This window comes from Panthera uncia, chromosome D4 (genome assembly GCF_023721935.1).
Source record: "Panthera uncia isolate 11264 chromosome D4, Puncia_PCG_1.0, whole genome shotgun sequence".
NCBI classification, from domain to species: Eukaryota; Metazoa; Chordata; class Mammalia; order Carnivora; family Felidae; genus Panthera; species Panthera uncia.
The window spans coordinates 37564821-37591439 of record NC_064807.1 but is presented as its reverse complement, the minus strand read 5'-3'; the positions used below and the strand labels follow the sequence as shown (position 1 = coordinate 37591439).

At 37.1% G+C, this 26619-nt stretch overlaps 1 protein-coding gene across 9 annotated transcripts in view; it reads left to right on the top strand.

Annotated features, from left to right (window-relative positions):
- The window catches only part of MPDZ (multiple PDZ domain crumbs cell polarity complex component), a 162550-nt gene that overhangs the window by 58053 nt on the left and 77878 nt on the right, over positions 1 to 26619 (top strand). For 4 of the 9 annotated variants that reach the window (XM_049617427.1, XM_049617260.1, XM_049617664.1 and 1 more), the window contains exons 9-19: positions 1650 to 1764; positions 2115 to 2203; positions 12668 to 12851; positions 13614 to 13685; positions 15615 to 15724; positions 18179 to 18325; positions 19177 to 19341; positions 20557 to 20742; positions 21901 to 22110; positions 23761 to 23877; positions 26404 to 26571. In XM_049617427.1, coding sequence (XP_049473384.1) covers positions 1650 to 1764; positions 2115 to 2203; positions 12668 to 12851; positions 13614 to 13685; positions 15615 to 15724; positions 18179 to 18325; positions 19177 to 19341; positions 20557 to 20742; positions 21901 to 22110; positions 23761 to 23877; positions 26404 to 26571 — 1563 coding nt within the window. Of the gene's footprint in view, positions 1 to 1649; positions 1765 to 2114; positions 2204 to 12667; positions 12852 to 13613; positions 13704 to 15614; positions 15725 to 18178; positions 18326 to 19176; positions 19342 to 20556; positions 20743 to 21900; positions 22111 to 23760; positions 23878 to 26403; positions 26572 to 26619 lie in introns of all 9 variants that reach the window. The other 5 variants (XM_049617345.1, XM_049617177.1, XM_049617585.1 and 2 more) reach the window with 2 other exon arrangements.

The window sequence follows — 26619 nt, the reverse complement described above, 5'->3', positions numbered from 1 at the left end:
TCGAGTTAGTTGCTATTTTTTGCAGAGAGAAAGAAGTAAAGAAAGAAAGCTTGTGTATGAAAGTATTTAAATCACATTCTTTTGTGGTAAACAAAACATTTTATTCAGCAATATATAAATGAATGCAATACCGAAAACCACTTGATGTAATTGAAAGCTTAGAAAAATATCTATTCTGTGCATATCATCATTTCTGAAGCTTGTGCCCCTTTTAAAACCATTCGATAGTCAAATTGCCACCCTCTAAAATAGCACTCGCATAAGTCTTATTAAAAATAGAAAACACATTTGTTTCAATTGAAGCAGATTTCATCCTGTCATTTTCTTGTAATTATCTAAACTTTAAACTTTTGCTAAGTTTGCACAGATAATTATGTGCAATGAAAAAAATAAATCAAACTTTACTATAAAATTATATCTCATTTAGATGGACTATCAGTGAGATACAGAGTTTGCTTAAAGAAAATCAAAACCATTACCAGCTCACTGCAACGTGTATGGGCATTCGAACCCATAACCTTCGTTCCGTTACGAGCTTTGTAGGATTCTCTGGGGACTCTGCTGGAACCACACAAGTATGTAATGCCAGTAGCTTGTTGGTGACTTACCACACTAGTCCACCAGTGCTTAATTCAGAAAACCATGCCCTTCAGTCCAATATATAATTAATAACAACTCTACATGTTAGAGAAACCTGCTTTCAGCTGTCATTTCAGGAATGAAGATCAATGCAGAAAGGCATACTTTTCTTACAAAGAGCTTTTTATGTTAAAGTCTGAATTTATAAAACAAATACAGTAACAATTTTAAATAGCTTTGTTGCATTTCCCTGGCTTTCAAAATAATCTTCAGTCTATTAATAAAATACCTGGAAGATAGATTAACTCATATTCATGGTACTAGAATCAACTATCAACTTAAGATCATAGCAGCAACAACTTAGTGGACACTGTGGCTCCTACATTCTCCTGAGGATTTTACATGCTGAAAGGCATTTTAAGAGCCTTGGTTTTGCAGCCAGCTTATCTGCATTTGAATTCTGCCTCTATTAGATTGCTTGCTGCTTGTCTTTGGTAAGGTTTATGTTCCTCAGTTTCCCCAGAGAAGAATTTATCAATTGTACCTAACCTCATAGGCTTGTTCTCAGGAGTAAATTAACTAAGACAAGTCAAGTGTCTGTTACATAGAAACCGCTCAGTAAATGTTAGCTGGGCTTGTTATTATTCCTGATAGACAGTTGAGCCAAGTGATGCTTAGAAAAGTTCAGTGGCAAAACTGGATATGAACTTGTTGACCTGAATTCAAAATATGAGTTCTTTCAATTGTGGAAATGAATATAAACCATCTCCAAAAATAGAATTTGTTAATAACAGACTATTTGATTAAAAAAAAATTGTACACACAAATAATTATGTATTTCTCTGATAAGGGGGTGTTCACCCTTACTGCTGACATTCCTTTTGAGTAAAAATGTAATGGACAGTTCATGTTGTCAACATTGAAGGAGTAGTCCCTGCTATAATTCTCTAGCAGAGTTATTTGCCATCTAATTACATTGTATAATTCTTAGATAAAGGTTGTTGCTTTTTGAGTTTATCTTGTTTGTTTACATGTCTAATTGCTCTATTTGTTTACCAATTTTATTTTAGGTTGATGCTTCTACTCAGAAAAGTGAAGAAAGTGAGACATTTGATGTAGAACTCACTAAAAATGTCCAAGGACTAGGAATTACCATTGCTGGTTACATTGGAGATAAGAAATTAGGTAGTTTTAAACACTTTTTTTTTCCTACCTGAGAATTGCCTCTCATATCTTTTCTTTGTCTTATGAAACATTGAATCAACATTATTATGTATTTTCAGATTGTTGGATAAACTGATTGAAAACTTCCTTAGGAATAATTCAGTGTAGGAAACTCTGATACTGTATTTGACAGACAAAATCATTGTCATATTTTCTAGCCTACGTTTCTGTTGGTTTTGCTTGTGTGGCTTGTTGATTTGTAATTATTCATAATTAGGACTTTATATTTGGAGAATGAAGGATGTATAGTTTTTGAGTGTGCTTTGTAAATAGTAAAAAATAAAATCTAAAAACCCTATTTCTAATCTTAGAGCCTTCAGGAATCTTTGTAAAGAGCATTACAAAGAGCAGTGCTGTTGAACATGATGGAAGAATCCAAATTGGAGACCAAATTATAGCAGTAAGTAACACATTTAATAAGAGCTTTGTTAATTTTCATGGTTGAGAAGTGCATTCTCATAGTTTACTCAGTTTTGGGAACTACTGCTAGCTCCATACTAATTTAAGCTTTTTGGTAATTTGAGGCTATCATTACAATTACCCGTTTTGTTATTTTGTGAAAGTAAGAGCATTGGATAGAAGCTTCACTGATCTCAAGTCTAAATATTAGAATAATTTCTGATATATCTGATTCCTAGTTGTAATGAACTTGTTACAGTAATATCACACTTTAGTTGTTGATACGTTAAAGGTAAAGACCAGACATCATAATCTTTAGTGTAGTTGAATCTGAATTTCGGGATGAGTGCTTTTTTTTTTTTTTTTTTTTAATATCAACAGAATGATGGTGTTGTTGTTGGCTCCATGTCCAGGACTCTTTTAACTTTAGGAATATATAAGAATAAAAGAAATAGATCTAATCCCCTTAATCAGATCAACCCCATCATATGGATATTGTCGTAACCTCAGTGTGTTTTGAGCCTATGGCTATTCAAGGCTGTGTACAAAAGAATACAACTTTCAGTTCAGTGTTCTGCACAAACTGGGCTACCCTAAATACTCCTCATAACATAAGTCCGAGAGACCCTATATCAGGGGCTTCCTGGTCAGGTAAGTTTAGGAAAAACTGCATGTGATAGGGTCTCTTAGGGATTCATAAAGCACAGTGAAAAAATCTAAGACTCTGAGAATTTCTGCAATAGGGAAAATGCAGCTGTTTTACTTTGGGTTTTCCTAAGCTTTTGTAATCATAGACTCTTTCCTCAAACATACTTTGGAAGACATTTTGGAGTATGCTGATTTATCTTAAAATGTATCTGTTTATATATAAGTCCCTGTTGTTCCCTTGGGATGTTAATATGTTAAGAAAGAAGAATGTTAAGATTCCTGTTCATAGCAGCATTATTCACAATAGCTAAGAGAGAAAGTAACCCAAATACCTGTCAATGGATGAACAGATAAACAAAATGTGTTATATAAATACAGTGGAATATTATTTAGTCTTATAAAGAAGGAAATTCTGTCACATCCTGCAACACGATTGAACTTTAAGGACATTATTCTAAGTGAAATAAGTCAGTCACCAAAAGACAAGTACTGTGTGTTTCCACTTATATGAGGTACCTAAAATAGTCACACTCAGAAATAGAATGGTCATTGCAAGATTTTGAATAGAGGGCCAATGGGTACAGAGTTTCAGTTTTGCAAAGTGGAAAACATTCTGGGGATCTATTGTATGACACTGTGAATAAACTTAACACTACTGAACTGTGCATGTAAAAATGATTAAGATGCTAAATTGTTTTGTTCTGTGTTTTCTACCACAATTAAAAAAAAAAGAGGTGCCCTTATCTCTGCCTTTGCTTCTAGTTACAACTTCTTCTCGGGCTTCAAACTAAGTACACCTGTTCACTTCTTGAAACCTATTCTGAAGATGCAGTTGTGCTTGCCACTTAGGTTGGTTGGCTGTATCCTATGCATGAGTTTTAACCACTGTATTTTCTTTTTAACGTAAAATGAAAATTAACTACTTTTTTTTTATTTTGGAGGAAAAGAGAGAGAGAGTGCATAGATATAGACCCCAAAAACCATACCCAATACTGAATTAAAAATTGAAAACATAGCTAATGTACTCTTTTTTCCCCCTAAGATACGTATTTTAATCCATTAGAAAGCTGTTTTTAAAATGTTCAGTTACTTTTGAGAGAGAGAGCCTGTGAGAATTGGAATTATACAATATGTGGTCCTTTGTGTTTCTTTTTTTTAAATGTTTCTTTATTTTTGAGAGCGAGAAAGAGAGCGCAAGCAAGGGGGCCACAGAGAGAGAGGGAGACACAGAATCCGAAGCAGGCTCCAGGCTCTGAGCTGTCAGCACAGAGCCCCACACGGGGCTCGAACTCACAAACTGCGAGGTCGTGACCTGAGCCGAAGCCAGACGCTTAACCGACTGAGCCACTCAGGCGCCCCAACATGTGGTCCTTTGTGATTGGTTTATTCCGCCTAGCATGTTTTCATGGTTCATCTATGTTATAGCATGTATCAATTCTTCATTTATTTTTATAGCTGAATAATATTTCATTGTAGGGATATACCACCTTTTATTTACCTATTTATCAGTTGATGGACATTTGGGTCATTTCTGCTTTTTGGCGGTTACGGATAATGCTGCCATGAACATTCATGTACAAGTTTTTGTATGGATGTATGTTTTCATTTATCTTGGGTATATAATTAGGAGTGGAGTTGCTGGATCCCGTGATAACTGTTTAGTAAGCTTCTTTCACCTACAAAATTTGGATAAGGAAACTTCCCGTGTGTAATTTTTAGCAAGACCAAATGAGTAATTAATATACCTGTAATTTAATTAACATAATTAATATACACTAGACATATAAGTACCGTTTTATTAATTAGGCAGGTACTTCCTGAAAACCTGAAATGATTGCACATTTTAAAGAGTCTCACAATAGCTTCCCTCCAAACTTGTTGTCATTTTCATTCTTATTAAAGTGGAAATTCATATACGGTTTTGCTCACATAAGGTCAGTAATAAAGGGCATTGTTGAGGAGAAAGTAGAAGCACCCTTCCTCTGTTTTCTTGCTTTCAGTAAAATCACTTGTCTTCACTGTCATCAGTGTTCTGAGTTTTAATTTTTAGCAATCTGCTCTTCAAAGTTGCAAGCATCTTAGGCTCTAAAGAAACTTCTGCAGTGCTTTTGCTCATGCATGAATTTTTGTGAATGGCGCCATCTTGTGGACTGTTGAGATGTTGGTGGTGGCATTCTTCACCCTGGTTGCGTTTTCACAACTGCAGTCTTTGCTTTTCAGTTTCTGTTTTGGCAACAGCTGTTTGAAGCTGTGCTATACTCTGTTTTTGTTTTGTAGTTGTTGAGGTGGCGAGAAAATTGAGAAATTGTTTCTTACTATTGTGAGGAAGTATTTTATAACATTAAACCAATTTTGTTATAAGATTCCTGTTTCACACATTGTGATCTGTTGACCCCTAGGGTTTCACTGTGACTATTACAGGGGAGGGAATAGAGCGGTTGACTCCATTTTATTCTGGTATATTGGTATTCCGTATAAGAATTATTTGATCAAGGGATTCTATTGTATTTTAAAAAGTTGACCAAACTTGTCATCTGATGAGATCATATACTCATTCCATTTAATTAATTAATTAATTAAATTTTAAATTATTTTTAGAGAGAGAGGGCGTGCAAGTAGGGGTGGGGCGGGGGAGAGAGAGAGAGAGAGAGAGAGAATGAATGAATGAATGAATGAATGAATCTTAAGCAGGCTCCCTGCCCAGCATGGAACGCAATGTGGGGTTTTAATCTCATGAATGTGAGATCATGACCTGAGCTGAAATCAAGAATCAGCCGCTTAACTGACTCTGTCACCTAGGCATCTCATTCTTTTTAGATTGATATATAGAGGTCTTTGCTAAAAGCGATGTGGAATTATGATTGATTAAAAAAATTATTGAACAAGTAAGGAAAGGTGTCAAATGTTGCCTTAGATATTCTGACTTTGTTAATAGGCGCAAGTTCTCTCTTAATACGTGTCTCTGTAAGCTGTGTTGGAGGTGTTGGCTGGCTAGATCGAGTAAACCTCAGGAGCTGGGGTTTTCAAGTTGTTTCAACTAGTGATTCTCTCCTGTAACTGTCGTGTCTGCCCTGTGCATTGTGAGGTTACTGGAGCTCCCCTTGAGGGAGCACATAGGCAGTTCTGTTGCTGTTGCGTGTAGTTCCGGTGCCCTGTGGTACCATTGGGTCTGAAGCCACGTCTTCACTCTGCCTGTGATAATGACAGACAGGGCCGCCCGGGGCCCTGTTTTGGGCTCTGGTGACCTCGTCTCATGTGTGTGATGAGTGTAATGATATTGAACAGAAACTGCTCTCGGGAAGGCCTGAGATTTTCATGTTGATGAATCGCTTCTTCCGTCTGTTAATAATACCAGCTTCTGGGTTCCTTCCCAGTGTAAAGTGCTCGGGCGCTGTAATTTGGGGGAAATTGTACCCTTATTCCCATATAACAGATGAAGATACTGAGAAATTGGAACTGAAATCTAGTTCCATGATTATTCCATTACAGCAATTTCTTTTGTACTGGTACCATCTCTATCTAACGTTTGGGTAAAAGGGGATGTGGTTTTAAATTGAGGTCATCAAATTTTGAAAGTAAAGGAAGCATGCAGGTTTTGGTTTGTTTTGTTTTTACCATACTTGAACTTTATTGCTATTGACAAAATAATGTGCGTTTGATTTTTAAAAATGAAATTGAGCTTTGAAAGAGTTGAGCAATAAAAATCTATTATAGATGAAAAGTTGCAACCTAAGTGAGCCTCAAAGTTGAGATTTTTATGATTTTTTTCTTATTTTCTTTACTATCCTGGTGGTAAGTAACATGTTCATTTGTTTTTAGATTAATATTTGTCTTTGAGGTTTAAAGATCATAACATTGGAACATGGTTGAAAAACCTCATAGAAACCACTATTAGTATTTCAGAAAAATTCCATATATATTTAAATAGGATCATATTATATTTGCTTTACTTTTTTTTTTAAATTAATGTTTATTTATTTATTTATTTATTTTTTAACGTTTATTTATTTTTGAGACAGAGAGAGACAGAGCATGAACGGGGCAGGGGCAGAGAGAGAGGGAGGCACAGAACCGGAAGCAGGCTCCAGGCTCTGAGCCATCAGCCCAGAGCCTGACGTGGGGCTCGAACTCACAGACCACGAGATCATGACCTGAGCTGAAGTCGGACACATAACCGACTGAGCCACCCAGGCGCCCCAATGTTTATTTATTTTTGAGAGAAAGAGGGGCAAAGAGAGAGGGAGACACAGAATCTGAGGCAGGCTCCAGGCTCTGAGCTGTCAGCACAGAGCCGGACGTGGGGCTCAAACTCCCGGACCACAAGATCATGACCTGAGCCGAAGTTGGACACTTAACTGAGTTAGCCACCCAGAGGCCCCTGTTTTACCTTTTTATTTTTTATTTTACTTAAAAACATACTTGGAGGGTATAGTCATCTCATCACATGTAGTTCTATTGTAATATATTTAAGTGGTACGTATTCATGGATGGTTAATATTTTTTACAGTTTTCTGCTGTTATAAACACCTGGCATTACATACCACTTTTTATGTCTTTTACAGGCTGACTTGAAGCATCTGATTTTGCTCTAATACTGTTAGATTTGAATTTTACTTGTTCCTCTGCATTGGATCTTGTATGCCACTGTTTTCTTTCTTTAAATTTTAAATCTGATTAATCTCTCAATCAGCTAGAGTGTTTTGAGTAAATTTTATGGAAAGAGAATGTATTGGTAGGCTTGCCAAACCTTTTCTGTCTGAGAATCTCTTCTGCTGCCTTGGACAGTTTGGCTGGGAATAACAAAAACATTCCATAAGAGAAACTTAGGGGAGGTAATCTTAAACAACTTTTAAGATTTTGCAACATTCCTTTTTAATTTTTAATAGGGAAGGATTTTTCCTTTCCCTCTGGAAGAAATCTTATACAAGTATCATGGCTTACCTCATTCTCACAGAATAAAATGCCCTATGGCCAATTAGAATCACTAAACACAGTCCCAGTTTAGTGACTAAAAATTTCTTCGGGCTCCTGGGTGACTCATTCGGTTGAGTGTCCAACTCTTGATTTTGGCTCAAGTCATGATCCCAGGGTCATGGGACTGAGCCCCACGTTAGGCTCGGCACCGAGCGTGGAGCCTGCTTAAGGTTCTCTTTCTCTCTCTCTCTCTCTCTCTCTCTACCTCTGCCCCTCTCCCCTACTTGTTCTCTCTCTCTAAACAAAAAACAAAAACAAACCAAACAACAACAAAAACCTACCCCCCCCAAAAAAAAAGAAAGAAAGAAAAGAAAAGATAGAAAATTTCTCCTCCTAAGTAGTAATTGAATTTTAAACTACAGCCCTGGTGTAGCGGAAGCTTGCTCTGAAGTGATGGCTTACCTAGGGATAGAGAGTGTATGCTCCAGTTTCTCTTTCCCTACCTAGCTATTCTTTTTCTCCCTCACCTTCTTATGGCAGGTTCTGCCCCTACCATCATAAAAGGCGAGAGAAGGAAGTGTAGGGAGGATAATCAGACACACTGTCCTTGACTCTTCTGCTGTAAGATGGTTTTGTGCCGAGTGAGCCTGGCAGATGCTTAAAACTGCTTCTTAAGAGTTCCTTCTTGGATTCTTAGGAGGTCCTAGATGGGTTCCTGAAGATGTTTGATTTAACTTCCCAAGACGGACGATGGAGTTTTCATCTGACTTTCCTTACCTTTGGCCTCTGGTTTCTCAGCAGTCTACTCCGTAGATTGTCTTTGGGGTACCATCATTCCCTAGGGGCACTCTTGGGTAGGTTTCAAAATGGCTTGAGCCTGACTTTCTCATGTGCGTGGCCTGCCTCAGGTCTATGCCCAAAGTCAGACATTTATCAACATAATAGCCTTTTTTCTCTTGCTCCACTATCAAAGCGACTAAACAGCCTCTCCCTTGTCCTCCCGATGAAGTTAGACATAATCCACTGCATCCTTCCCTACTACCGGTGACTGATCTCTTCTGACTTGAGGCCAAGGGTGAAACATCTAAGTGGGTGGCTTGGGGACTTACAGTCATCTTCTGTCTTAAACAAACAAACAAACAAAACAAAAAAAACAAACCTCCTCTTTAATTTTTCCTGTCCTGTAACAACCCACCTGTTCTATGCCGTAACTGTGTGTACATTTTCATCCTTACTACTTGGTTTAAATTTCTGCCTGATGGGCCCGCTCATAGCTCGTGGTGGTACAGGATATAAATCATCTTAGCATCTCAACCATGATTTCCATTTTTACATGTATCACACTAAATGTAAAACCCTTGATTTGTAATTTCTTTACCACAAATTCTCTGGATAACCTGCTCACTCTGTTGCTTAAATGCTGGCAGATTCTTTTTTCTTTTGACCTTTGGAATCCAAGAATTTTACCAGGATATGTCTAAGTGTTAGCATTTTGTTTGGTTTTGTTTTTTAAATTTGTTTTCTGGTTTTTCATGTACCTCTTTTATTTGTAGACTAAGGTAAATTTTCCTAACCTCCTAATCACTTCTTTGCTTATTTTTTTCCTCATTTATTCTCTTTTCCTTGTAATTCTTTTCATTTATATTGATTTTTAGATCAGCCTGTATATGTCTTTAGTCTTTTCTGATAATTTTTTTGCTTATTCTTTTCTTCTGAAATAGGGGAACATTGTATGCTCCTGCCTTCCATTACCTGGCTGTTTTTGTGGTATTTAAAATCCTGTTGACTGCCCTCATTGTCACAACTTTCCTTTTCTTTTCTGGTAGATATTTGTTTTTTTCTTTATAACTAAATCCATGTTTCCTTGAATGCAGTGAAATATGAATCCTTTTGAGGGAAGTTTCAGAAAATATCTTTTTTCCTGTTCACTACAGTAACAATTTCATTGGAAGATGTTTGTAGTGACGCCTCAGTGCAAGCACCTTCTTTTGGACATGGTATCTTCCTCCATATCCTGTGACCTTTCATCATTCTTAGTAGGAATTGTGCTTGTACACATGGGATTTGAGATGGATTCTGCCAAAGACTGTGTTGGTTTTGTCCAGATGACTCAGGAATTGACAGAGCAAGAAGGAAGGGGGACATTTAAATTTATTTAAGTTTCACTTGTAGATTAATAAAGACGAAACCAGTGCTGGGCTATCACCGTGGGGAATTTTGCCCCTGTGTACTGAGAGATTGTTTTCTGTGCCTGTTGTGGAGCCAGGAGTTGATTGGGGTTGTGTGGGTGCATGTGTGTAGGGTGTGATGTCATTGCGTATGTGTAATTCCATGCTGCTGCATGCTCCCAGCATGCTGTGCAGCCTTTAGCACTTGGTGTAATTTTGTGGAATCACTGGTTAAGATCCACAGGTACCATCTGACTACCTCATTTTTTTTTTTTAACGTTTATTTATTTTTGAGACAGGGAGAGACAGAGCATGAACGGGGGAGGGTCAGAGAGAGGGAGACACAGAATCTGAAACAGGCTCCGGGCTCTGAGCTGTCAGCACAGGGGCCCAACGCGGGGCTCGAACTCACGGACGGTGAGATCATGACCTGAGCCGAAGTCGGCGCTCAACCGACTGAGCCACCCAGGCGCCCCTGACTACCTCATTTTAATAAGAGACTCTTGTTGGATTTTACTGGAGTTTCTTCTCAAAGACCAAACAAACTATTCTTTCACATAGATTCAACTGGCCTGCTTTGGATCTGGTCATGTCCAGGCCACTCCTAGTAGAAGTTTCCTCCAAGTTACTGGCATAGGGACTTTTATTTTTCCATGGTTTCCAATTATGTTGCAGTGTTTTCTCTGTTGTTATATTTTTATTAGTTATTCCAAAAGGGAATCAACAGGGTAAAGGTAGGAGGAAAGAGGAGAGAGGTAGACACCTAAACTCAAAAGCATTATGTCAACTTTAAGTAACTTGCAAAGGGTAAGATTGTTATCTAGATAAATTTAGAAAAATCTATATCAGAAGTCTCTAGATTTTTGAGTATCTCCCAATTAAACACTGCATTCTCCCTCTTCTTCCCCCCTTTATGTATTCATATGTGATATATATTTTCTTTTTCTGTCTATATGTATATATGTGTATATATATATATATATATATATGGTATTATATATATTGTTTCATATATAATTAGTATATATGTTATATGTGTACGTAAAACAAATGGAATTTTAAAATATGTTTAATTAAAAGTCCTTTTATATTCTTTCCGAAACCTCTGAAGTAAGGTATTATATCTTAGAGATCATGATCTAGCTCTTGTAATTCTCATTCATTTCAGTGCCTAATGTGGCCAGCACTGTGCTTAGAAAAGCATGACACTTACACAGCCATTTTATACCCATTTTACAATACAAAAGAAATATCAATGACTTTGAGTTTCAATATTAAATATGTTACGCTTTTCCAAACCGTTTTCAATGTAGTTTTGAAATTTTATAATTTTCAGTGAAATTTAAAAAAATAAGGTGCTATAAACTGCACTTATTTATTCAAAAGGTAATTTGCTTTACAAATAAATCCTTGACAAATGGACAAATGACTCTATATTCCCATTTGGGATGAATATCTGCTGTATAGACAACGGTATGTTTTGGTGACATCAGAGCCCGTCCTCTTGGAGTATGTAGTCACAAATCTAATAATGACAGAAACTGTAAAATTAAAGTTCTGGAAGGGGCGCCTGGGTGGTTCATTCGGTTAGGCGTCCGACTTCAGCTCAGGTCATGACCTTGCCATTCCTGAGTTTGAGCCCTGCCTTGGGCTCTGTGCTGACAGCTCAGAGCCTGGAACCTGCTTCAGATTCTGTGTCTCCCTCTCTCTCTCTCTGCCCCTCCCCTGCTCGCACTCTGTTTCTCTCTTTCTCTCCCTCTCTCTCTCTTATAAATAAGTAAACATTAAAACATTTTTAAAAATATTCTGGTTAATGCTGGGAGGGAGAAATGGTAAAGGGGGCTTTTAGTTAGAGACCTTATGATAGCTCAGTTCTGAACATAACTATTGCACGGACATTTGAAGCAACACAGGTGTTTTCTGGGTGGACAGATGAGAAAGAACATGGGCTGGAGGGAGCCCAGAGAGTCTAGACTCGGGGAGCAGAACCTGCAGAGGTCTTCTGGCTAAGGGGAGCATTGCAGGGTGGGAGCGGAAATGCGTGTATGGGGGCTGGAGGGCACAGGGGTGGGCAGCCCCGTGCCAGATGAGATTGGTGGTGCAGCTGGGGACACTTGACATAGGCCTTTCTAAGCTGTGTTCACAGAATGGAAAATTGACCTAAGGAATATTCTACCAAAGGCAGGGTTGGGACGATGTGATCATATCTTCAGTTTGGAAAGATCACAGGGGCATCTTCAAATGTTTCATCCTTTGTGAACTAGGAAAAGGGAAAACCCCATGTATTTTTTGAAGAGGCAAAGAAATAAAAAGGAAGGTAGTTTTGTCGTCTTTTTTTAAAGCTAGGATAAGTGTGATTTTTGGAATACATCAGTGCTGTCGAGGACTACTTTTGTCACGGTCTTCTACACTTTATATCCTGCAGAGTACTGGTTTCCAAGCTTGACTGTGTATCAGGATCACCTGAGGAATATAAGAGTATTCCCACCCTGGAACTGTTGGCTCCTAATATCTAGAAGCGAGACACCATAATCTCTAATACGCAAAGCAAAACTCTTCTGGGTAATTCTAGTGCTCTAAGTTATTACTAGTCCCCAAACAGGTGTTCGTTCATTCTGCAATTAGGGGAGCACTCAGCCCCATTCTTTTCCCACTAACAAGCAGTAAGCATGCATTACGTGAATCGGTAATACAAATATTCATTTATTTTTTAACATATGTTGCTCTTATCACAGGTAGATGGCACAAACCTTCAGGGTTTTACCAATCAACAAGCGGTAGAAGTGTTGCGACACACAGGACCAACTGTGCACCTGACACTAATGAGGAGAGGAACGAAGCAAGAGGCTGAGCTGGTGTCAAGGGAGGATGTCATGAAGGACGCGGTCTTGTCTCCTGGGAGTGCCAGTGGAAGCAAAGGTAGTGCCAGGTTCAGCTGGTTTTCAGTTAGACCCTTATATCCCTTAGATGTTTTTCTAATTCTGAAATTATTTAAAGAATGGTCTTTAGTCTTAACTGTTCACTATGAACCAAGTAAAAAGGAAATTTGATGAAGTTGGGACTAATGAGAACCAGTGATGTGTCCGTTGACTATAAAATGGGCTCTCGATTAAAGCAAATTTCTTTCTTTCCTGTTTATTCAGTCCCCATTTCAGAGTCAGAAACGTGCATCTATCCTTCCATCCCTGCTTTACTTTTGGGTGTCATTGCCATGTTTTCTTTCCCTTTAGGGGGAACCTTTTCGGCCTGGGCAGTGTATGTATGCAAGCCTCATGTTTCTAAACATCCAGCCTTCCCCTGAAGGAATCTACTTTAATAACACATTTAGAAATGTCTTTTATAAGCTGTTAGTCCATGAATATCTCTGAAAATTATGAAATCCCCAGGTAGCTGACTGGTGTTAGAGTTTGTTGGTAGAAGCCAGGCTTTTGGTTTGAAAATGCTGTTTCATTTCTCAAACTGTTGACCATTCTGGTATTTATGCCATATACTGTTCATTGCAGTACTAGGAAATTGGGAGGTCACAGGAGAACTTCCCTTTAAGTACAGGTGGTTGTTTTGAAAGGTGTACTTACAAAAAAACACTCATTGAGGGGTTCAGATAAATAGAGTGGGATTTGAAAAACGTCATGTGCTTGATTATATCATAGATATAACTACTAAAATATTCTTATCTTTAAGAAAATTATGAAAAAGATGAAGATTCTTCATCTTTGAGTAGAAACACCAGCATATTACCAATTGAAGAAGAAGGTAAACACCTGGAGCCAGGTTATTACGTTCTTTATTGTTTGTTTGTTTTTTAGAGAAATGATTTTTGCAAATGTGATTAAGTCTTTATGGATATGTTGTAAATTACTAAAAAAATCTATCATGAAAGAAAAAGAGATGTTTTTAAGTCTTTATTTGTAGATAGGATTAATTTCTCTAACAGATTAAAATAGTTCATTTATAGCTGGCATATTTTATGGTCATATGTTCTTTCTTACATATTTTTTTAATTAAAAAAATGTTTAATGTTTTTTCATTTTTGAGAGAGAGAGAGAGAGAGAGAGAGAGAGAGAGAGAGACAAAGATAGCATGAGCCGGGGAAGGGGCAGAGAGAGAGGGAGACACAGAATCCGAAGCAGGCTCCAGACTCTGAGCTGTCAGCACAGAGCCCGACACGGGGCTTGAACCCATGAACTGTGAGATCATGACCTGAGCTGAAGTCAGATGCCTGACTGACTGAGCCACCCAGGCACCCCAGTCTGTCTTACATATTTTTGAAATCAGAGGGCTTTAGGAATCAGTTATGTACAAGGTTTTGTATCAGTCCCCTTACTTCAGTATAGCCGACATGTTCATATCTTATTGAGCAAGGAATAATAAAATTATGAAGTATTTTTAAAAGAAATGTGAAAATCTTCTTTTAAAGCGTAAGCTCTTAGGAATGAAACCGTTCTATTTTGGGAGGCTTTTCCTTGTCAATTTTTCATAAATTCTAAATCTTAATATTGGGGAATTGGTTTGGAAAGGAATTGTATGGAGAAATTATTAAAACTTTCTGAGATTTCTTTCAGTATAAACGTAGACTTCATTGAGCCATTTAAACATTTTTTAGAGCAGCATTGTTTTAATATACAATTATGCCAGAATATTATTGCCATCTTTTTAGTCTGGGAGCTATGTGCTTTCCTTAGCTGTCAGATTGCTTTAGGCGCTTTGGTAACTTACATCTACTGAACAGAGTCCAAGAGTGGTCTTCCTGTTAATAGTTCCTTTGGAGCTTTGTGGTTCTTTAAAGTATCTACTCCATTATTAACAGGTTTTATTTTCTGCTGAAAATTTTGCTTTACTTTTATTATTTTAAAAGAATATTTGTGTTTGCAGTAATATCCTGAGAGTGTGGTGTGTAGGATTCATATGTGTTAATTGCACTCTGCCATTTTTATACAAGTAGGTGAAGAAATTATTTAGGCTAAAGTGAGTATCAAGAGTAGCAGGAAAGACTAAAAAGCTTTTAGAGCATGAAACTTGAGACAGTACATAGCGATGGGTGTGGGGGATCATCTCGAAGGCCCAGACCACATCTTTGCTTGTGAATGTGCATATGTGTGTGGGAGGATGGGTGGGAGAGGCTCTAGACTTAGAATTAGAAGTCCCAAATTCTTTTTTACACAAACTAGGGAAAAGCTTCTAAATGATTCGAATGCATCTACCCTAGTGCTTATCCTTAGACAACAAACAAACAAAAGAAATTAAATAGACCCATAGATATAGGAAACAACTGTTTGATACAAGACTGAGGAGAGGTTCAGGAGCAAACGAAATAGGAGACAGGGATTAAAAGGTACACACTTTGGTTATAAAATTAATAAGTCATGGGGATGCATTGTACAGCATAGGGAATACAGTCCGTAATATTGTAATAGCTTTATATGGTGACAGATGATAACTAGGCTTACTGTGGGGGTCATTTTATAATGTATGAAAATAATGAATCACTATGATACACACCTGAAACTAATAGGATATTGTTTGTCAGTTATCTTTTAATAAAAAATAAGGGTAACATATACTGGGTGAAGAGTCAGACTTGCTACAACAGACAGGTTCTGATCACAGTGTCTCTTTTATAGAATGTTAAAATATGGAGATTTTTGTAGTTTGTCACTAACGTCATCGTGTTGACTATTTCAGGGTATCCATTATTGGCAGCAGAGATGGAAGAAACAGAAGACCCACAACAACAGGAAGCTGCCCTGCTGACAAAGTGGCAAAGGATTATGGGAATTAATTATGAAATAGTGGTAGGTTAGCTTAGCCTCCCTAACTTCCTAACTTGTATTTGAGCAGGAAGTTCATGACAAAAATAAAGATGATCTTCATAAAGAGACCTAGAGAAGTAGCAAATGCCCAGGACTTTTTTTGAAGACCTAAATGCATTGATTCCTGTATTAAAAAATTTAGGTAGGAGAAAGTTGGATAGCAACAAAGGAACTGAGATAAATGGGTTGAAAAATTTAGGACTTGTAATTCACCAATATTTCGACAAAAGGAATGGTTTTTTTTTTGTTTTTTGTTTTTTTGTTTTTATTCTTAAGTCTGGGATTTAGAGAAAGGATCAGAATAGAATGACAGAATTTACTTAAAGGTAAAAAAAAAAATCATCATGATCCATATATAATATTGTAAGAGGATTTTTCCCACTATTCCTTTACATATATATTTTCCTTAAGAGGCTTAATTCTGCATTCTCTTTTCATACCACTTATGCCACAGTGAATGTTTTATGTTTATTAACAGTTTGCATATCTCATACAGCAATCATGATTTGCTGTCCTGAAAAGAGACTTAACAATTGTGACCCAAATTATCAGTCTTGAGATGTACACCAGCAAATTTCACGGTTTTCAAAAGGAAAAATAAAATACTAGGTTAAGTAGAATTTTTCCTATTGCTTATAATATTCAAACAACTCTAGATTAGAAGAGATCAAAGAACAGATGTCATATAATAGTAACTAGCATTTATTGAGCACTTTGTGCTAAGCGGTGTTCTTAGTGTTTCATTGAATCTTCATGACAATGACCTTTTTTTTTTTTTTTAAACTCAAGATGGTTAACAAATAAGTCCAGCTGTTGTTACTATTCTAATCAAGTCAGGGAAGAATACAATAAGGTCCAGCTTAACTGTGGTTAATTTGGCATGAAAAGAAGTTGGGAGATTCCTTCTTTGGGCTGGGATTAACATGGCTGGGACAAATAACCAGACTGCACTTCTTCGTGGGTAATTGAATAGTGAAGGGAACCTTTTAAGGAACCACTTGCTCACAGAGGGAAGACCCAGGACCTTGAACTTTTGGCTGCCTTTCATGCGCATTGTCCAGTAATCTGGTAGCACTCCCAGTTATGTGTCAAGGGCAAAGCATGCTGTAAGCAAGAGCTAAGCTATTTATTGGCCTTCATTGAACAAAGACATAGATCTGACTTTAAGTTGTTTGCTACGTGATTATACAGAATAAATGTAGTTATAAGAGGAGTGGTATAGTAGAAAGAAGGATTGATGGACATTAGCCGAGAGGGACCTGGAGAGCTGCTCAGAGGAAGTGACATTTAAATTGGGTTTTAAGGAGTTAGAAGGATTTCATCCAGCAGATTTCAAAATTGGATGATGCAGTTTCTGATAATAGCCCTGCACACATTAGCAAGATTTGAAAGAGATCTTTTTGTAATTAAAAAAAATCTCTTTAATTAAAAAAAAAAAGTTAATCTCAGCCCCTCTATCCCTTAGATTCTTGAACTGTACAATAAAGGGACCGAAGTAGATAATCATTGGTATACCTTCTGATTTTAATATTATAATGATTGGATTCTTTGTGAAAGTGGGTGATTTCCCAACATTCTTCATTATTTAGTGTAATAGTGGGAAATAGGAAGTTCATTCTCCTATTTTAAGCTTTGGTTCACTTTTTTTTTTAAGTTTATTTATTTATTTTGAGGGAGAGAGAGAGTGGGGGAGGAGCAGAGAGAAAGGGAGAGAGAGAATCCCAAGCAGGTTCTGCGCTGTCAGTGCAGAGCCACACGTGGGGCTCGAACTCGTGAACTGCGAGATCATGACCTGAGCTGAAATCAGGAGTCGGATGCTTAACTAACTGAGCCACTCAGGCGCCCCAAGCTTTGATTCACTTTTAAAGACCGTTGTCGGTTGTTGACACAGCATAAGGTCAGGAGTTTGGGCTCCAGGTTCAGACTGCTTCAGGTTCAAAATTCTTTTAGAGCTGTCTGTGTGACTCTGGGAAAGGGACTGTCTCTGAACCTCATTTTCCTAATTTGGGAAACAAGGATAGACATTGGCATTCTTTATGAGAGGCCTATGAGATAATCTGTGCAATGGATCAGCCCGGTCCCTCGGACATAGTTTAAATGCTAGGTATGTGTCTTTTCTATACTATTGTTGGAGCTCAGGCATTTGATTTTATCTGTGGTAGTTTAGACGACCCTCCATCTGTTACCAGCATCTCTAGGCACTGCAGAGTATCTTGGGTGCTTGCACCTGGCTCCTCCTTCGGGGTTTGTGTTAGTTCCTAGAGCTGACAGATAATCAATAATCTGTCAAAGCTCCAAAGCTTTGCAGCTCTACAATAAGATTTTTGAAGCTTTTGTGAGAAAGTTGACTGTTTTGGGATGAACATAAAATATATACATGAGGGAAAAAAAACAAATGAAAAAAGTGCTAGATTCATGATGATTTTCTCTTTTCAGGTGGCCCACGTGATCAAGTTCAGTGAGAGCAGTGGGTTGGGGATAAGTCTGGAAGCAACAGTGGGACATCACTTTATCCGATCTGTTCTACCAGAAGGTCCTGTTGGACACAGTGGGAAGCTTTTCAGTGGAGATGAGCTATTGGAAGTAAAGAGCTATTCCATTCCTTTATCCCCTTAAGTAAACTTCTGAAAAGGCTGCCGGGGGACTTAATGTGTAATAATAGTATGCATAATAAGTAAGTTCTTATTTTAAATTTCCCCTCCAAAGGGTACTTGAGAAAAATAATGCGAGTAAAAACCCACCAAAAGTAGAAATTTCAAATCTGTACATACATTGATCTTCACACATAATTCCATGCTGGGTATTTTTTGGTTTGTTTTAGTCCAGAGAACCATAAACACTTTCTTTTTTAAAAATGTTAAACATCTTTTCATTTTTTAGACTAGATAATACATGTACATGTTTCAGAGTTGCAAAAAACGTAAAGATGGGCAGTGAACAATCCAGCCAGTTCTCATTACCCTTTATTAAGTAACTACTGTTATATCTGGTACTGTGCCGTCTTCCAGATACATTTAAGGAATAACTAAGAAAATTTGAATATATTCTTTCCCCCGGCTTTGAAAAGCATACTGGCACGCTGTATGTACTGTTTTCCCTTGTAATTTATCGCTTAATGATATGAAATGTCACTTTGTAAAATAATCTCCTCCTTATCCCTTCATCCCTGGGTATTTTTTTCATTACTTCTCCCTTTCCCAGCTACTACACTGGCACATGAAATGTGGGTGGAAGATAGTGATTATCTTCCGACACAACTGTAAATTGCATGTGAGTTGTTTTAAGTCAACTATGTAGGTGACTGTAGTTCCGAGCACAGCAGAACGATAGTAATCACTGGAGTAAAATCCCTATTTACTTAATAAAAGATTGATTTCAAAGGAGTATTCATGTTATGAAGTGTTCCTTCTTGAGCAACTTCTCTTTTTGCACAGGTGAATGGCATAACTTTGCTTGGGGAGAATCACCAAGATGTGGTGAATATTTTGAAAGAATTGCCCATAGAAGTGACAATGGTGTGCTGTCGACGGACTGTACCGCCCACCCCCCAGTCAGAATTGGATAGCCTGGACTTATGTGATATTGAACTGGCAGAAAAGGTATTAGATCTGAGACTACTCGGAATCAATAATGGGAAGCCTAAATGGCGTCTAAAATTTTTTTAAGCCTTTCTTCTTTCATTTGGTATTTGAATTTGAATTTTGCATAATCTGCAGTCTAGTCAAATCTCATTTAAGGTATAATGAGACATGATGTTAGGATTTGATTTACATCAGACTGCAGGAATCGGTACAGTGGAGTAATTCTGAAAACTTTGAAGAATGTAATATTCATATGAGTAGAACAGGGTAAATAAGGAACGTAATTCTAGATTGTAGAGACACCAGTCTGGCACCATGCATATCCGTATACATTTTAATGTGGTATAAAGGGGATTATTACAATAAAGCAGGTAGGCAGATTTGCATCCATGGTCCTAGCATGTGCAGTAATTAACAGCAAAGGTAGTATATCAACTAGAATTTCATCATCAAAAATATGCCTTTCCTGAATTTGTTATGTTCATACAGATAAACAAAATTGAATTAATTTAGGTTCACTTTAATATATTTTTACTGAAAGAAGCTAACATTCTGTATTCCTATTTCTGTGCCAAATGCTTTATAAATGTTACCTCCTCTAATCCTCAAAACTTTTATCAAATGGGTAACTCTGAAGTCCAGCTTAAGAATATTGCTCAAGGCAACACAGTAAGAAATCATAGACCCCATCTTTAAGCCAGGCCAGTCTGACTTCACATCTTGTCTTACTGTGCGTGCTAATTTATTAATGAAATAATCACATGCACAAGTCACAACATTTTAGAACCTTTGTTTGCCGAGAGTACAAAACTTTTACGTATAGCCGTTTCCTCTCCAATTGTTGTTATTTATCATAAGAATTCCTTTTCTTTAATATCAAAATAGATCTACATTTTGTTTCTGACTGTAGAGGTGATTCAGACACTTGATGAAAAAAAGTGAAAACCGCCCACAGTCCTGCTGCTGAGATGTAACCATTGTGTATTTTTATAGGTGATCTTTGAACCATACATTTTTAATGCCTGTTCCAAGTTAGGTATTTCTTCCCCTGTAACAACTTTCAGTAATGACTGCCTTAATTTGCAAAGGTTCCATGGTAAGCTGTTGCTACCCTTATTTGTGGGTGTTTTATTCTGGGCAGATGCGGGGCCTCTCCCTTTCCCTTGTAGTGTTGGTTATGTGTCTGCTAAAACTAGTGCCTCTGAAATAAGAGCTGCCCGGTCTGTTACGCAGCCGCACATAGATCTGGGCGAGTTCACCGGGTCCTCGGAGACAGAGGATCCTGCGCTGGTGATGACCGACGTGGGTCAGAATGCGGAGGAGGTTCAAGGACCTTTGGCCATGTGGGAGGCTGATGTTCAGCATATCGAGCTGGAGAAAGGAAACAAAGGACTTGGGTTTAGCATCTTAGATTATCAGGTAAATATATCCTGTTTTTAACAATTTTTGTAAAATGATACAATACTAAAGGTATATTGTGGATAATAGAAAAATCAGTTAATATTTTAGTTTTCAAAGACATTTCCTTGTTTCTAGCAAATCTTTCCAAATGATGATGTATAGGATTCATTTATCATGAAGGGTTCTTTTAACATTGAATTCATTGAGCTCTTCTAGATTTCAGCCTTGAGAATTTGAAGAGCTTACAAAATACATTTTAGGACTATCCTAGAAATAGAGGGTTTTTTTGTTTTTTTTTTTTTTTGTTATTTGGGGAGTATGTCTAAATTATTCTTATCCCCGTGCTCATAATTGATAGTTCATATTTTAGTGGTAAGACTGAAAGTGTTAAATACTTATTTCTTTTGTCTGTAGTGAATGACTGAGTTCTAACTGGATATGGATTCCTGTCATTTGACTAAATGACTAAATTTATGAATAAGCTTACATTGGTCAAGTGTGGCCTCCACCCTTACCCTGCATTGTGTTCTGTGCTGAGTAACTGAGGAAATGCTTATGCCGGGTGCGAGAGCACAGCTGTTGCTTCTCATTAATTAATACTGAACCGGAGAGCCACCTCTGAGGACTCATGGGAGTTGTGTTCCTTCATGGGGCTTGATTGCAGAGCCTTGTTGCTGTGTATCTGAATGCTGCATCGTCACATACTACTGTACGGACTCTTTCTGGATGTCTTCATTTCAAGAAGACAGGCCTGACTGTCATTCAGTACACTCCACAGCAGTAGCATCCTACTTAACAAACGCTGTTAATAATCCTGTATCTGATGTCTGGCCTCAAAAGCCTGTTATAAAATTGGGCAGCTTATCGAAAATTCAAATTACAAGTTTAAAGGGATCTGTACAGTGATGAGGTCTCCTCAGGAACAGCTTGGTACTTGAGGATGCCGTCCTTCAGGGGGAACTCCTTCTGCACTCTGCAAAACGGAGACAGCCTTTACCCCACTCATTCCTCAGAAGTGGTGCGTGAAATTCTTTTTTGAGACATTTGAAATGAGTACCCGTCCATTACAATTCAGAGTGACCAATCTATAAAAACTCCCACACCACCACCACCACCACCACCACCCCCGCCTCATAAGGAGCTACCTTATTTTTTTTTTCCCCCTCATTTTGTCAGGATCCCATTGATCCAGCGAGCACTGTGATTGTAATTCGTTCTTTGGTGCCTGGGGGCATTGCCGAAAAGGATGGTCGACTTCTTCCTGGAGATCGACTCATGTTTGTCAATGATGTTAACTTGGAAAACAGCAGTCTTGAGGAAGCTGTGCAGGCGCTGAAGGGTGCGCCCTCAGGAACTGTGAGAATTGGAGTAGCCAAGCCTTTACCTGTAAGAATTCATGTTTTACTGCTTTTTTAAAATTTGTAAACAAAATGGCTTTCAGGCTTACTGTTAGCTTCAGAAGGTGTTCTCGTGAATGAATCATGACATTTGGTAATTTTGACCACGATGGTTATTGGCTCTATGAGTATAAAGATTTAATTTTGAGTAATATTTTTTTAAAAAGTAAAGAAAACTGACAATTCAGAAATAAATTTGTAACTTTAAAATTATAGTTTTGTAGTTCACTTTTGATCTTTTTTTTTTATTGGGTAATAAGCTCACGATGAGTATCAAATGAGTAGTTTCAAAGAAATATGCCTTAAAACATCTATACCAATGTAGTGGGGTATTAGAGAAATTAATAGCATTAACAACTGACAGTGGAATCTTTAATTATAGTGGAATAAAGTAGGATCTCTGTCAGTGTGGTTTAAGGTCCTGCATTCTGTTGATTTCAACACATTTCTTGTCTAATTACTGCAGAGCAAGAAATTGAACTTTTCACAGTAGGTTCATCAGCTTCTGGCTCTCCTCCTGGGAGGGAATAGCCCTCCTGTTATTAATTAGTACAGTATTAAAAACAACTAATCAGTTCATGCTACATAACGTCAGTATGTTTATTAGGTATAATGATTACAACATAGCACTTATCACTGAATTGCAAATAAATATTAGAGACGTTCTCAATATTTGGAGGGCTTTTTCTGTGTATAAATCTATTTTAAGTGAAAGGGCAAATACACCTTTCTTAAAACACAAACACAGAGGTGTATTTGCCTAAACATCAGATAACAATTTGTTGACTTTATGAAAGCATTTGTTCAAATAGTAAGCTTTATTAATATATTTGCAATGTTAATTAAATTTTTCATGCCTCACTTTGTATTACAAAGTAAACTTTGGTAGCCTATGAAAATATATTTATGAAAACAGAGAAAAGGAGGCAAGTTCTGCATATGTTATTAATACAGGGTGATGTGGGCAAGGCAATCTGAAGATTTTAGCCTATTTTATTTGAGATTGAAATAAAAATGTTAGGTTTTCTGTCAGTGTGATCAGTTACAATATCCTTATATTGGGTCTATAATATAAGCAGATTGTCTACAGAGAGAATTTTTGTGTGTTTTTTTAAACAATGCTCAATTGAGAGGCTTCACTCACATTCCTTGTCAAGTAAATCACATGCTTTATCATCATGTTCTAGTAAAGGATGACAACTAGAAGTTGATCCTTCTTTTTAATGTTCTTTTTTTTTTCATGCAGCTTCCTTTATATCTTAACACCTAAAAAGTGCCTTACTTATTTTTATATTAAGAAGTCATTGTGTAGCCAGAATATTTGGCAGATAAAAATGGCCAGAAGATTACTATAATATAAAAAATTATTGATTTGGATGATCTTTTATAAGAAGAATGAAAACGTTAGAAGGGATTCTCACTTAACAGTTGATGTGTTGGTATTAGAAGAAATATCCTTGTTGTATTTAACAAATCAAAACATTAAATATGAATATTTATCATTTGAAAACTTTCCCATTTTTTTTCCTCTTCTCTTCTGACTGTTCTTCTCCTATCCCCCTCCCCTGCTTTCCTTCTTTCCTCCTTGCTGTTCTCTCTTATCCTCATCCTCAAACACTGAGCCTCATTCTCCCTGCAGCTTTCACCAGAAGAAGGTTATGTTTCTGCTAAGGAAGATTCCTTTCTCTACTCGCCACACTCCTGCAAGGAGGAAGGGCTGGCTGACAAAGCCCTCTTCAGGGCTGACTTGGCTCTGGTTAGTGGCCACAATTTATCAAGCTTTCTTTCAGAAATCTTATGAGTCTTATATTTTGCCTTTCAAAATATCCTAAAATCTTACTCTACTCATTATGTTTTGGAAAAGTAAACATTTTAATTTCAACTGCAGTGGTTCTCATAGTTCAGAAATCATGTGTGAAAGCTATTTGTTGGATTTGGGGAGGAAATTCAGTTGGCAATGCATTCTGACAACTGGTAGAATTAATCTTCACGTCATACCAAAAGTTGTTGAAACACCCGATTGTTTTAATTTCATACTTGGGCCATTTCTAGGCATTTATGTAACTGTCTCTAGTATTCAGTCATTAATCAGGTGTTTTGGCTACCTGTTAACAAGATTAACAAGTGTATTTTTTCCACTTGATATTTAAATAATGTGAAAATATATCAATTGATGCAGTTATTAAGAACACAAAAGTTTCCAAAATAGTCAAAATCCACGTTTTCTCAAATTACAGAATGTAAACATCACTGATTTGCTAGAAAATTTTTAATTAAAATTTTATTTTTACTTGATCTATGTAAAAATTATTTGTTGGAATAAATGTATTTGTGGACCACTGGAGGTCACTTTGACGAATAAACACATGAATCTTGCTCCTAAGAACTTTACAGTCTGGTAGAGGAGACAATACTATAGCAATAATTAAAATATAAAGGTAAATACTAGATATAAATAAACATGTGGCATTTATACAACATAAATATAACAGATTGTACATCCTATTGCATTACTTCTATTAAAGCCAGGTTCCTGACCTAACTTTTCTTTTGGGGAGACATTGCCCTGTGTGACTACAAAGGAATATGCCCAACTTTTTAAATTCTTGTTTCAGGGCATCAGACTAGAGCGAGGTTTAAAACCCATGACATTCTCCATTATGTACTTATAACCAATTGTGCATATCTTGCTTTAAAACAAAGTATGAATTATTTGATTTTGATAATTCTAATTCTGGGGAGACACTTCTCCTTGTTAATATTTTTATATTAACCAGCTCCTAAAATTGCCTTTTGGAAAGTTTTGGAGTATATTAAATGCAACAGTATCATATTACAATATTAATAATCCATTGCACAAAGCTTAGTTAATACCATCTATCTAGATAGCAGTGTTATTTATTATCTAGATTGTTCTATATGATGTGTATTTGTGAAGAGTAAAACTCAACAAAGCAGTTAGCTAATGAATTTTGAACATATATTTAAAATGTATTATTAGAAAGAGGGTCACTTGGAAATGACCTATCTGTGTTCTTACCATGTTTTTGTAAGAATGTGACCTGGTATAATGTTATTAATTCTTCTCTTGGCAAAATACATGTAAGTTGAAATCACAAAGAAGTAGAACACCAGGGATTTTGCCATCAAGACAGAAAATACTGGTAATATTGGAGAAGGGTAGTATTTATGTTAGTTCTATGTATTCTAAGGTGTAACTGTAAGTGAATTGTAAATGGAGCTTCAGACTCATCATGAGTTGATTGCTTCACTTCGTTCTGCTAGAGAAGATAGTAATAGGAGTTGGGGTTTTTTGTTTTGTTTTGTTTTTTAAGTTTATTTTGAGAAAGAGCACAAGCAAGGAAGGTACAGAGAAAGAGAGAGAGAGAGAGAGAGAGAGAGAGAGAGAGAGCGAGAATCCCAAGCAGGCTCTGCACTGTCAGCACAGAGTCTGATGTGGGGCTCAGTGCCACGAACCCTGAAATCATGACCTGACCCAAAATTCAAGAGTCGGATGCTTAAATAACTGAGCCACCCAGGTGCCCCAATAGTAACAGGAGTTAATATACAGTCAAATTCTCTACTTTCTATGAGTTTTCCAACAATAGGAGTTTATAACTTTATAGCTTCCCCACAGCCATAATCAGGCCCCTTGTTTGTTAGTATAATTTCAGCATGAAACCACAGATACTCTTTCTGGTTTCTGATGATCACCATCAGGTTCTGAGTTTGCAATTTGAATGGTTTTAAAATCTAGTTAAAAATAACTTAAAATATACTGTTTTAGTGAGTTTTCTAAATAGATATTTGCCTGGATGCCTTGCTGAAATTTAATTCAACTTACATAAATAAAATTTAATAAACTTTAATAAATTTAATAAAATCTAATAAACTTGTTGAGTTTATGTTAGTTGAATAGGGAAGGTGTTGACCTCATTCATTTTATTAGACAGTTCTAGGAGTCGGGCAGGTATTTTTTAAAATAGTGTGACTGGAAAAAGTAAATATTTTCCTTAATTTATGGAACTTTTTAAACTTAGAATTGATCCCGGCCATTTGTTAATTGTTACCTTTGCCCTTTTATTATTGGAATAAATAACTGATGCCAGCCCTGATTTGTCCTTATTCTCTTGCGCTAGTCGGTCTCTGATGTGTCGTAGAGTGTGAAGGGGTCATGTAGGAGATAGAATGAATGCCGGGATGCTTTTTAGTCTCAGGTAGAGACTTGCCGTATATGTAACAGAACAGAATTTCCAACCGAGACTATCATTTTTGTTCCTAGGTGGACACAAATGAGGCTGACTTAGCAGATGAGTCTACATTTGAGTCTCAGTACTCTCCTGATAATGACAGTATCTACTCCACTCAAGCCTCTATTTTATCTCTTCATGGCAGTGCTTGTAGCGATGGCCTGAACTATGGTCCCTCCCTTCCATCTTCTCCTCCCAAGGTACAAAGGGATTGTCATTTTATTTATGGGAGAGCCTTCCGTGTAATT